Below are 13,054 nucleotides of genomic sequence, written 5' to 3'. Positions count from 1 at the left end.
GTTAGCTTTGTAAAAACAACAACAAAACCAGCAAAAACCTCCCAGCTCTCGATTTCATTGCTCTTCATTCCCTCATCAACAGCCTAAAGGCCTCTCAAGTCACAGAAGCATTTTTTTGAAGCAGGATTTGCTGCTGTAGACGTGACTTTCTGATTCCATTGGTAGCCCCACGAGGATATCTGTGAAAGATCTGGGGCAAAGCTGTTAAGCTTTCTGAGAGTGCTTTCGCATAGAAAATGGGTTTGACTGCTAAAACTGTTGTATTGGTGGGGTTTGAATGTCTGCCTAGTAAATGATACTGGTTGCCAAAAATAACCAGATAGGTAATTGTTTACTTGCTCCTTTGGTCATTTTGAATCAAATACAGGTATTTTCTACTAATCCAATCCTTGTGTCATCTTGCCAACCCCATTTTTTATTACCCACCCTGGATCTGTTTTATCATCTCTTAGGTGAGAGAATTATTGATTTTGGGGGGATGGGGATATGACTTTTTTTTTTTTTTAAGTTGTAACGAATATTGTAAGGGAATATTATTTAAAGCTTTAGAAAACATCTTCCTTGAAGGAAAAAATCTTTTAAAAGGCCTACTAACTTGGCCTAATTACTTGAATTAAGGAAGTAAGATACTTTTGCACTGACTTTGAACAACTTTCTTGACTTCCTGCAAAGAGGATTCTTGACAGTATTTTTGGAGAAGTTAGTAAAACCGAATCTGACATCACTACCTACCAGTTTCTGTAGCTACCAGAGTGGTTTGTTCTTAGGGTAACAGAGGAGGAAATTGCTCCCTGTGTGATAAGACAACAGCAAAGAGTATGCATTCATTTCTTTTATTTTTGACTCAATTTCACAAAGAAAACCTTTTGCAGAGATAACTATTATTTTGCCTTTCAGAAGGACGCATGCTGTTTCATAGGAATACGGCTGATTTCCAGATATGACCATGTACTTGTGGCTTAAACTTTGGGCGCTTGCCTTTGCCTTTCTGGATGCAGGAGTGTTTGTTACCGGTAAGTACAAGTATGTTAATGTATTCTTAGTAATATTTTTTCCTTATGGAGAGACATGGGTTTGAAGTAGACATAAAAATAAGTTAAGTATTGGTGATTGGAAATGAGGAAGCTCACTCTAAAATGATCAACGCTATTGTAGTTCAGAGAGACAAGTCTTGCTATGTGACAGAATACATTGTTACTGTTTGAAAAAGCATAAATGTTTTGGGGAAAAAAAATATCACAATTTAAAAGGAACATTGTCTATCCGTATCTTTGTTTACGAACTATTCAAGGATATTACAAAAGCAATGTTGTTACTTAACCCTCAAATACGTGAGTATAAGTTTATGAAAGTCTGAGGAAATCTTAATGTCAAAGTAAGTGAATTTTCATCCTTTTAACAAAAGATTTTTTTAAAGTCATAATATGGCTTTGGTTGCATGTAAGTCACTCTTCTTTCTTAAACAGGAGTTTGCTTCCTCAAAATTTAATTACTACTGAAATAGTTTTATTAAATACTTAGCTATATGGTAGCTTAAAATAATACACTTGGGAATTTACAAAATATTAATTTTATGCATATTCTTAGCACAGAATGTACTTTAAAACAAGTTTTTGGTTTCCTCCTAATAGTTTTAATGTTCATTTGCTTCGGAAATTTTTACGGGGCCACCGCCCTTCCTGGGTGTGGGTAAATATTAGAGCCTTGATGAGATTAAAAATGCTTAAATTCTTAAGAGTCATGCAAATGCTGTATTCTATAGGAAAATGTAATGGGGAATCTCAAGTACTCATTTAATTTGAAGATCTTGGCATGTTTATTGTCTATTTAATGGACATTTATTAAACAGTTTCAGTTTGGGTCATGAGTGCATCTCGGCTGATTGTTAAATGTAACTAATAAATTGATATTTAATATTACTCCTTATGTAGTATCTAAAAGCTATAATTCATTATTGAAAGGATATTGAAAATGGCATTTTTGTAGACATTTCAAATAAGTTTTTAAAAAAGGCAAAAAAAATGTTTTTGAAAGTGTCGCTTACTGGAAGTAACTCTGAAATCTGCTTTTGACTTTCCACCACTCTTCTTTCCTCTAGAAGGTAGGGTAGTAGCTACCTCTAGAGCTTGTTACATTGTCAGTTGATATTTCCTGTAACCAAGAAGAGTGGAAAGCATTGTAAGATACTGTTTTGTTTTTAACTGCAAAGATGGGTTAAAATTTGTTTATAGAGAAACATTTTGTCTTAATATAGAAAATGTTTTTCAAGTTACCTTTTCTATAAAGTTAGTTATCATGACCAAGACCAAATTATAATGAATAATGATTTTAACCAGGTGATACTATGTATATTATCATAAATCAGAGTGAATATTCATTAAAAATTCCCACTTAAGAACTGTTGCAAAGCATTTTTAAATAAGCACAAAGAAACACTGAAGTATTTTGTAGGACACAGAACAAATCACCATAAAAATTTCAACTCACTCTATTAGGGATTTTTACCATAAGAAATTTCTTTCAATTTATGATCAAAATAAAAATATAAAATTATCCAGAAACGTTTAAATCAATCGTGCTGAACAATTTGTCCTAAATAAATGGATAGGTATACATAGATTTATTTTGAAGGATGAAGTTTTTCTACACTTGTTTGTACAAATATCAAGAGCTAATACTTTTTCTAAAAGGCATTGAAATGTATACATATTTTTGGAAAAAACAAAAGAATCTAATTATCTGTGTCTGCAAACCTTATTTAACATATAAGTATAATTATCTGTGTCTACAAATCTTACATACCATCCTTTTAAGTTCGGAGAGACATTTTGTGATTCATGACTAATGAGTTTGATTGTATGCTTGATTTTAATGTGTTACAATTGAGTTCAGTGAGCATAGGAAGTATGCTCAAATTTATATTGTGTACTTTAAGGGAATAAAAAACCAGAGCCAAATGTAGAGAGACATCAATTAATAGATAAATATATGCACAACTCAGATGTGTTATTTAATACCTAAAATAAAAATACTGGCAAGGCAAAACAAAGCTTTGCCAAGGCAACAATGCTGTGTTGGGTTTTACGCAAAAGTTTGTAATCTCTGTGCCTCTTTGCCATGATAACTGGAAAACTTTGTTGAACATTTCTAAATAATTCTAGAGAATGATGATTGTTTTTAGAATTCAGGTAGAGATGAGTGTTTTCTAACTCTAAAAAAGGTGTAAAGCTAGGCAAATCTATCAGTCTATAACATACCAGCTAGGGTATACAAGTTATATTATGTGAGTTATGAGTCATAACAGTTTAGATTCATTTCCTGCTCATAATTCTCCATTTTCCCAGCTACACTAAAATAAATATTTCACATTATAAACATGTACTATGCTTGCACATCTCACACTTTCAGTGTAAATTATGAATTGAATTTAATAAGCAACCTTACTAAGTTCTAAATACTTCACAATTTAGAGATTTAAGGATATGAACGTTATTTTTTATGAATCTTGTACAAGTATTTATTTTTTATAAAAATCTGCCTGTGATCCTTATCCTTGCTAGAATTTGAAATGCATTTTTTTGATGGGGGGAGGGAAAGGGTAAGGTGGACTTAGGGGTCTATCTTTCCTATTCCTATCTTGTTCTATATAAGTAAGTAGAAGGGCAGTGTGGTTAGTCTGAGCTAGGTCTTTTCTCTGTTCTGGGGTACTTATATACTGATATACAAACACATATCTATTCTAGTGTGTATCTGTGAATCATAAAATACACACATACACATATCTACTTATCTGTCTTCTGGTTCTTCATATTTGTCTACTTTTAAACATGAGGGTTTTATGGGCTTTAATCCTTGGCCAGTTTTATTCTTTTTTCCTTGTTTTCTGTGCTCAGAGTTCGATATCATTACCTGCTAAGTATTGATGATCCTGATTTCCCATCTCCAGACTCATTCCTCCGAGGGGGGGGGAAAAAAAAAGGGAAAGAAAAAGAAAAAAAATCTGAAATACATTTAAATGCTCCTCAAGTCTCATAATTTTACTTTTTAATGATCTCTAAAATCTTTTCCCCTTCTTCATCTCCATTGACATCATCTTAATTCATGCCTTTATCACTTTTTGCTTGGAGTATTATAGTTTCCTCATCTATCTGCAGTCTCATCCATTTCTGTCTATATTCTACACCTTAAAAGTATAAAATGAAAGGAAGAAAACACCCTCTGATATCTTCTTATTGTCTTTGGTATACAAGCTAAACTCCTCGTCAGAGCAGCTGAGTTCAGTGACCTAGGAGCTAGGCCTGGACTTGGGCCTGGAGCTGGGCAGAGAGTGTTTTGTCTTTTTTTTTTTTTTTTTTTTTGTATGATTCATTAACCCACAGGAGGCAGTTTCAACACTCTGTTTCACTCATCTATACTTCCTCAGGACCTGGAAGGCTCTGTGCAAGTCCTATTTCCTCTTGAATGTTTTCTTCGGTCACTCATGCCACAAAATCTCTCTCCTGAAATTGTACGTGTTTTGCCAACTTTCCGTGGCATTTTTTCACATACTATTTCAATTTTTTTGTTGGGGGTATTAATATTATTATTTACCAATCAGTGATTACAATTACTTCCATTGTAACTGGCATATAAGCACAAACTATGTCTTATGCCTTCTTCTGTATCATCTGTACCTGATTTCTTACCAGACACTAAAAAAGTTATGGATGTTTTTTGAAAAGACCAAAGATTATAATAATGAAGGAGAAAGAGGAAGAATACAAAAAAAAAAAAAAATTCCAAAACAAGGGACCAAGGAAGAGAGAAATGAGCAAAAAAAAAAAAATAGCGAGCAGAAGGATAGAGGAAGTTAGACAATGTCATCAAGGTTAAATAAAATCATTTTGAATCTGGATTTTTATAGGTTTTGATTTTTAAAAATTTGATTATTATCATTATTATTTTGCTATTTCCTTCATTCATCTCCCTATTTTCCCTCTTATCTGGAACACCTTCTAATTTCTTAAAAATCCATAGCTCAAGAATGTTATTCCTAAATACTTCTTGGCCTACTCTTGGACATTTTTAGTAATGGCATTTCATTTGGTGGGTTAATTTTGTTCTTCAGATAGAGATGACTGTAGGAGGAGAAGTAAGGAATCAGGTGGGAGAGGAGATACTTATCTACCATGGGGACAAAAACCCATGGAATCAGGTCCAGTCCTTGCAGATAGAGTCATGGACACTGGTAGTGTTGTGGGACGGCTTTCAAGGGCTCACTCTATGCACTGCAATCTGGGCACATAGGAAGTTAGTTGGGAGTTTGGGCAGCATTTCTTACTAAGATAACATGATAATGAATTTTAGTTTGAGTAGGTAAAAAGCAGAGATTTATAATTAGTTTGATTAATTTTGTAGATGAAAGCACAGTGTTAACACACACACAGTTTTCTGATCAGATCATGTATGTGTAAGTCACCTTGGTGCAGAGAAAGAAATTTGTCATCACCGAACACCTTTGATCTTTTTCAGTCATCTTATAAATTTATGGGAATATTTGCACAGGAGAAAATTGGAATGGAAATTAAACTTAATCTCACTTTAAACTTAATTTCAGTCTAGTCTTAATAACTGTGTCAGTATGAGATACCCAACTCTATACTATTTGCCTATCATTAAAGGATCATTGCTATAAATTTTATATACATAAAGATAATACTCTGTAGGGAAGAATGAGGGAAAAAAATGAAATATTGCAAACTATTCATTTAGCCATATGATGTGATATCTATTTCTATATAATACTGAACTCTATAGACATATTTTATATACAAGCCATAACCGACATTTGGATGAGAAATATCTAATCATTGCTTAAAATTTTAAATTTGCATTCATTTTTATATGTCCAGGTGCTACCTCAATTTCAGTCTGTCAAGAGTCTGGGGGATGACTACTGTAAGCAGAGTATTGTGGGTTCAGGAATAACAAGAAAAACAAGAAAAGATAAAGAAACAGAACTTTGGCATAAATACACATAAAGTCAGTGTTAGTGAACTACATAAGCACCTTCCATGTGCGTTCATATCTTTAACTGATTGACCTCTGAAAAAATAATCAGTAAGACTATCAATGTTTTTACTAGATTCTTTACTGAAGACCCACTCAAACAACTTTAACATCTTTCATGGTACTTAGCTATATATACACAGTGTTTAAAGATTCAACATTTATTTCCTACTAAACATGAGCCACAAATACCTGAAATGAAAAAGTTATTTTACTAAAACTTCAATTTCTCCTATATATACTGCATGTGTAATAAAATTATAACTACATGCAATGATATTTCAATGAAAATGATTGCCATTCATATATTTAAAAACTACTTCCCACCAAAATGTGAACAATTGCAGGAAAATCATCAGCCTTCAAAAGAGGTGATCTGCTAATAGTGGAGCACAAATCAAGAACTAAGGGCAACTCAGCATCAACACATATGTATTAGAAAATGAACAGCTACTCTAGCAAACATAACAAAAAGCATTGATGTGCTAGAAGAAACTCTGCATTGTAAATATTAGTAATAATTAATTGTCCTGATAGTCATGGAAAATAGATTAGAGAATCCTATACAAATAATAATGATGTTAAGAGATGATAGCAAAGGGTGGAAATCATGGCAATAAAGTGTGGTTACTATATTTTAAATATCTCCATTTAAAGAAAAAAAAAAAAACCCAGTAATTTGTTTAGTGATAAAAGCATCACTAAGCATCATAGGAAATGAGTTAGGTGCCATTCTGTGTTGAAGATGGCATTTAGATCAAGAAGCATTTTAAAAATTGAATTCGATGAATTGTATGATCTCAATTCAAATCACTTTCCATCTCTGATACACAGTGTCCTCATTTATAAAGTGCTGTAAGCATTAAAATTGAGAATATTTGTGAAATGCTTTGAAAACTATGAGATGTCCTGCAGAGTTACATATTGTATTTACATGATCCCATAAAATCAACAGCAGTAGCTGTTTATTATTGACACAGGATTCCAAATTATATCTCTTCCCTTGAGTGGCTCAGAGGAGATACAGTTTAAGGCTATGAGGTAAAGGAATAAACCCTTGGAGATCTTTGAATTCTTTGAACTTTCCATCCTGTTTTAGGGATTTTTTCAGGCTACTCTGGATGTCACCTCTTAAATAGTTTGTAAATCCAACTTTTTGCTAGAGATTCTTACATTTTCTTATTGTGACAATAGCCTGCAATTTTACTTCCCTTCAATCCCTAGTGTGTTCCTACCTACTTCTACTAGGATAATCTCTGTAAAAGGCAAAATTTACCTTTGTATAATCTTCGTTCAGTGACTCCCTATTGGATAGAGAATATACTGATCCCATGATTTTGATCCCAAGGATGTTTAAGAAAATAAGCTTTCATTAGAATATACCTATATTTATGAGTTTTCCTTGAGAACTGCTTTCACAGAAAACAAAACAAAACAAAGCAAACTCATTAAGCAAAATTAATTCCCTGAGCATTTTTTATAAAACCTGATTAAATCATTACCAGTTTTTTCATTAAAAGAATTTTATTGAACTAACGTCCAGTAGCATGACTTTTCATTAAATTTTTATAGTTAATATTAAATTCATGAATCAATTTTTTTATCCACATCCAATTTTACTGATTATAGACTTATGCCTCTGATAATTTTCCTTTATGGTTATTATATTTCTACGTGAATTTTTTTTGGTCAAATAATACAGATCTAAATTTCCTAAAAAGGTTTTAATTCTTCTATTTAGCCAGAAACAGCATTACTTCTGCACAGTTTTAGCCATTGCTTCTTTCTTTCTTTTTCTTTTTTTATTTGCATTTCAATATTACACAAAATGTAATTGATCTAATGTAATTGTTTACTTCCATCAAATCTTAAGTTTGGCAGTATTAGATATTTTCATATTTATATTATGCTGATATATCTATCATTAACAATCATTTTATGATTGAGAGCTCCATTTTGAGATTTCAAGTGTTTTGATTATTTCTCGAGTACCCAATAGAAACTTCAGAAATACTTACAAGACTGCTGTTTAGTCTAGAATCGCATTTTAACTCTCATTCATTTGTGTAGCATTCTTCTTATTAGCTTATACACCTTATGCCAACTTCTTACTGATTGGTACAGCAAAAATTAGAGAGACTAATTAATGTTTTCAATATACATAGTAGGTGAGATCAAAATAAGGTGTCAAGTCATCCTAATTTTGTCTCTGCATTTAGAAAAAATAAAGCTATTAGCATGGTATACACAGCTTTAATTTAATCCTACCATTTTTATAGCTTTATCTGTAACTTTGTGACATGTACTATACAGTTGATCCTTAAACAATGGAGATTAGAGAGACTGATGCCCCACACAGCCAAAAGTCTATGTATAACTTTTGATTCCCCAAGAATTTAACTACTAATAGTCTACTATTGACTGTAAGACTTCCTGATAACATAAAAAGTTGATTAATGCATATTTTTTATATCATACGTATTATATATTGTATTCTTATGATAAAATAAACTCAAGAAAAGAAATGTTAAGAAAATCACGAGGAAAAAAAATCAATAGTACTGTATTTATCAGAAAAAGTCCACATCAGAAGTAGACCTGCACAGTTCAAACCAGTGTTGTTCAAAGGTCAGCTGTATACTCCTGTTGTAACTTGCATTTTCCTAAAAATATAACGTTTTCTTTTCTTCTTCAAACTGCTGACCAGGCTGTTTCTTCTTCCCTCCACCTTTTTTTTTTTTTTTTTTTTTTAAACTGAGCAAATTATAATGCTCTTTAAACTATAGTTCAAGGTCACTTCCAATGGGCAGCCCTCTTGCTTGTTCCCTGCTTCCAGTCCTTTCACACTGGGCAGGTGCTCGTCTGCTGTGATGATCCCATGAATAACCCTCTTGGAGATCTCTTTATCTGGCTTTCTCTCATATAGTTGGTGAGCTTGTGTAGATCATCATTGGTCTCTGCTTATTTATCAGTGAGTCCCTGCAGGTCCTTGAAACTTGTTTGTTAAATGAATGGATAGGTGTCAGTATAATCTAGCCTTGCATGAAGAAAGCACTTAACAACCCACAAAAACAATTTTAAATCTTTTTGTTGCCATTATTACAGTATGTATAGTAAAATTTCTACATGATGGGAAAGATCAGGAAGTAGAAGGAAGAAAAAATTGCTTAAAATCCTTGCTCACCCTTTTTCTTTCCCTCTTGTCTTCTATCTCTGTTTTGATTATGTTCTCTGTGTAAAATGATTAAGTGCTATTTGTAGAATTGCACATTGCATTTTTTTCTCTAAGTGAACCATGATTATTCTAGGCAACTTGAGAAACACAGAAATCAATAAATAGGAAAATAAAAATCTCACGGATTCTCGAAACCCATCACTAAAAACTTTCTGAATTTTTTATTTCACCAGTCTAGCTAAATCTGTTTATTTACTCATTCATTAATTCATATCATGGACAAATATTTTATGAGTACTTTCCCTGTACCTTCAGCTGGGAATGCCATATTCTATGCCTAGCCTTGGGAAGTCTATACTCTCATTGTGGCAGTGGCTGCTTGGAGATGGGGTTTTAAATCTTCTAATTTCTCCATAAGTTTCTCCTCAAAGTAATAATATACCTTGCAACAGATGATTAATTGTTTTCCCAATCTTTACAAATTATAGACTAAAAAATTATTATTTAAAATCTGCATATAATATACTCTTTAAATAAAAACTCTGTTCTTACCAGACAACATCTAGGCCCCTGTTTTAACTAGATTTTCTTCTGTAGGCTTCCAGTTATAGAAGTTCTGAATCTGCCACTGAGTTGTGTAGGTTATTATTAGATATTTAATAAATAAAGGTGGTAGATGTGAAGACAAACTAGACAAAAGTCCCAATTCTCTTTGATTTGTTTGCTTTGTGATTTAGTCTGAAAATAAAAGCTTTATTTGGAGAGACATGTTAAAACATACACATGTGCACAGCAGGCAAATAAATCCTTAAATTATTTTGGTGATCTTTCATAACAGTTTTCCAAGGTTATCAGCTAATAAGGGCTGATATTTCATCCTGGGTCAGTCTGATTCTTGGTCCATTCTTTTTCAACTGGGTTACTCAGACTTCTTTTGTGGTTAGTCTAGTGACCAGGTAATTGAGGACATGATTATTTGATGGTAGGCAAATCACACCAATACTGCAGGGTGGTTGGTAGTGTCTCAGAGGTCATTTGTGTGAAACATACATTTCAGCCCCATGCAGTTTATTTAGCTACATAGGTAAAACACGGGACACCCAACCACTTCAACATCTTTAGCAAGATCCAAGTCACCTAAGATTTTGTCTCTTGTTAAAAAACAAAAGACATCTTTGATTGTATTTACTATGAAAGTTGATGCTGCATTAATAATACAAAAGTAATGTTGCCATCATCTTGAAATGGAGCTTTAGAAGGTACAGCACTGAGTCTGTCTGGAGGTGAGTGATATGATGGAAAGAATGGATTTTCCCCAAACTAATGTGTTTTTTATATTACATAAAGTGAAAGCCATTGAATAATTTACCAAAGTATCTAGAATTTTTTTTGTTTTTGAAGTGCAAGGGAAGTAACTTGACCTTTGTTAAACACTTTGATCATGGAAAACACATGAGGTTCTCATCTTATTCCAGGAAGTGTAGACACCAGATAAGCTTTTTATGGTTATCCAAGAGACATACTAAATGAATCTGGTAGAGCTGTCTTATAGTTTCTACTCCAGGGACAGGTTGGCTAAAACTCAAGGGAGAGGAAAGAATAAGAAAATATGTTTATTGTTTGGTTACTGTGATAAATGTGGGCTGTCAATGAAATAACTTAGGTCAAGTATTCTACCTTGAGTTCTTAGACTCCGGTTTCCAAATCCCTTTTTTAGTTTCTAACCTAAGATTTTTAACTTATGCCCTAATAAGCCCTAAGTCTTTCTATTTCTTTAGTGACCATGTTTTTATTTTCTGAATTTACTGATGGAAGCTTTAGGTATGTTCAAAGTACATAGTAGCTAAGAAAAAGAAGCAGAAGATACCAGTTCAAAGCATTGACTGTGGGAGGGAGTGATGATATGTAGGAGGTAGATAAGTGAAAGAAAAGGGCCAGGGAGCTGATGAAAATAATTTAAAGAAATAATACTAGAAATATTGGATTCAATCTTGGATTCAAACCAGTCTGACCTTTAATGTGCTTAAGAAATCAGTCTTTGAAATGTTGCCTGGATTCCATTCTGAGCTGGCCAATTGGAAACATTACCTTTTAAATCCTCAGTTTCCTTATCTGTACAATGGGAACAATAGCAGTAGCTATTAAATGAGATAATTTACTCATTGACTTAGCAATTTTTAAAATAGAATACCTATTATGTGTTAGGAACTATTCTAAGTGCTGACACAGTGGTAAATAAAACAGAAAAGGTACCAACTTTCAAGGAGCTTAATCTTAGTAAAAGAGATAATGAAACCAAGTAAATAACTGAGAAAGTTTCAGATATTGATAAGTGCTGTGAAATAAAACAGTGTGACATGATAGAGACAGGCCAAATTGGGGAGCGACTGGCCTTTTAAACAGTGATCAAAGAAGGCCTCTTAGAAGTAGTGTCATTGGGCTGCTGATATTGGGTGATAAGAGTTGTAAAGATTTTTGTAAAGAAGAACTGGCAGGTGCAAAGTTTCTTCAGAAAAAGGCAAAAACTTGGTGGGTTCAAAGCAAGGAAAGGAGGTCAGGTGCTTGCAGTATGGTGGGTAAAGGCTGAGTGGTTTGTGGTGAAGCTGAAGAGATACGTAGAAGGGGCAGGTCCTACAGGGCCTTGTTGGAAATGGAAAGAATTTGGATTTTTACCTTAAGCATAAAGAGAATAAGCTATTTGGAAGTTTTAAATGGAGAATGAGCTAATCTTATATCCATGTTAAAGAGACTGTTCTGGCTGCTGGGAGAATAGATTGGAAGTGAGTTATAACCTGGAGACAAGTTAGGAGCCAGTTGAATTAGTGGAAAGGAGAAAAGGGGTGGTATCTGGACTAGGTGCTGACCGTGGTGGTGGAAAGAAAGGACAGATGTATATAGAATCAAGAGAAGTTTCCGTGTGGAAGAAAAATAGGAAGTTATATAGAACGCCTCATCTCCTCATCTCTTCCTCATGAGCAATTAAGATGAGAAACACCCCAGTTGGGGTAGGAAATCAAGGGTTCTGTTTTATCCATATTAATGTTTGAATTCTCATTAGACGTTCAACTAGAGATATTAGAAATTGATTGGAATTAAGAGTGTGGGACTCATTAGGACTAGATTGTAGTCAGACATTTGGAAGTCACTGTATAGAGATGGAATTTAAAGCCAAGGAACTGAGGATCTAATTCTGAGCCCTGGGACACGTCATATTTGGAGGGGTTAAGAAGAGGGACTAGGAAAAGAAAAAGTGAGAAGGGTTAGTCAAAGTGGAAAAGGAAAAAAAATTTGCTTTGGATAATGAGAAAAAGAGCTGATGATTTAATGAGAATCCAGCCAATTTCACAGAAAAGTCCAAATTTGTGTCTTTTGAAAGGTTGGTTGAATAGTGATTATAAACATACTAATTATTGTCAAATATCCTTATTTAACTTTAATACTGGCACAAAAGTAAGTTATGAAAATAATTTGTAGCAATATTCATAAGAAATATACATATGTGTGTGTATATATATACATATATATATATTTACGTGTATAATATTTATCTCCCTTGCTAGCTCAGCTATTCGAAAAAAGGGATATGACTTAAAATAATATTTTAATAAAATTTGTGTAAAATATGTTGAAAGGCTAATGAATTATTAATTTAATTGCAAATGTCTTGAAAAGGTAATACTGTGTTGAATTCCTTGTTTGGTATATTTTGTTTTGGTGCACATTGATAAAAATCTTTAAAGATCCTATTTAAGCTGATACACGGACAGGTTAGGAGGTTTGTTGAACATTTATTATTTCATAAAAGGCTTATTTCTAAACCAAATTTTGAAT

General features: G+C 33.1%; 1 protein-coding gene across 2 annotated transcripts in view; it reads left to right on the top strand.

The window, feature by feature from the left end:
- The first annotated feature begins 229 nt into the window (after nt 1-229).
- The window catches only part of PTPRC (protein tyrosine phosphatase receptor type C), a 133,143-nt gene continuing 120,318 nt past the window's right edge, over nt 230-13,054 (top strand). Inside the window, exons 1-2 of one of the 2 annotated variants that reach the window (XM_080824960.1) lie at nt 230-323; nt 898-1,013. In XM_080824960.1, the coding sequence (XP_080681086.1) occupies nt 941-1,013 (73 nt within the window). In that variant the 5' untranslated portion in view covers nt 230-323; nt 898-940. Of the gene's footprint in view, nt 324-730; nt 817-897; nt 1,014-13,054 lie in introns of those variants that run through there. The other variant, XM_080824959.1, reaches the window with a different exon arrangement.

This window comes from Martes martes, assembly GCF_963455335.1.
Source record: "Martes martes genome assembly, chromosome: 15".
Classification (NCBI taxonomy): Eukaryota; Metazoa; Chordata; class Mammalia; order Carnivora; family Mustelidae; genus Martes; species Martes martes.
This window is presented reverse-complemented; position numbering and strand designations above follow the sequence as displayed.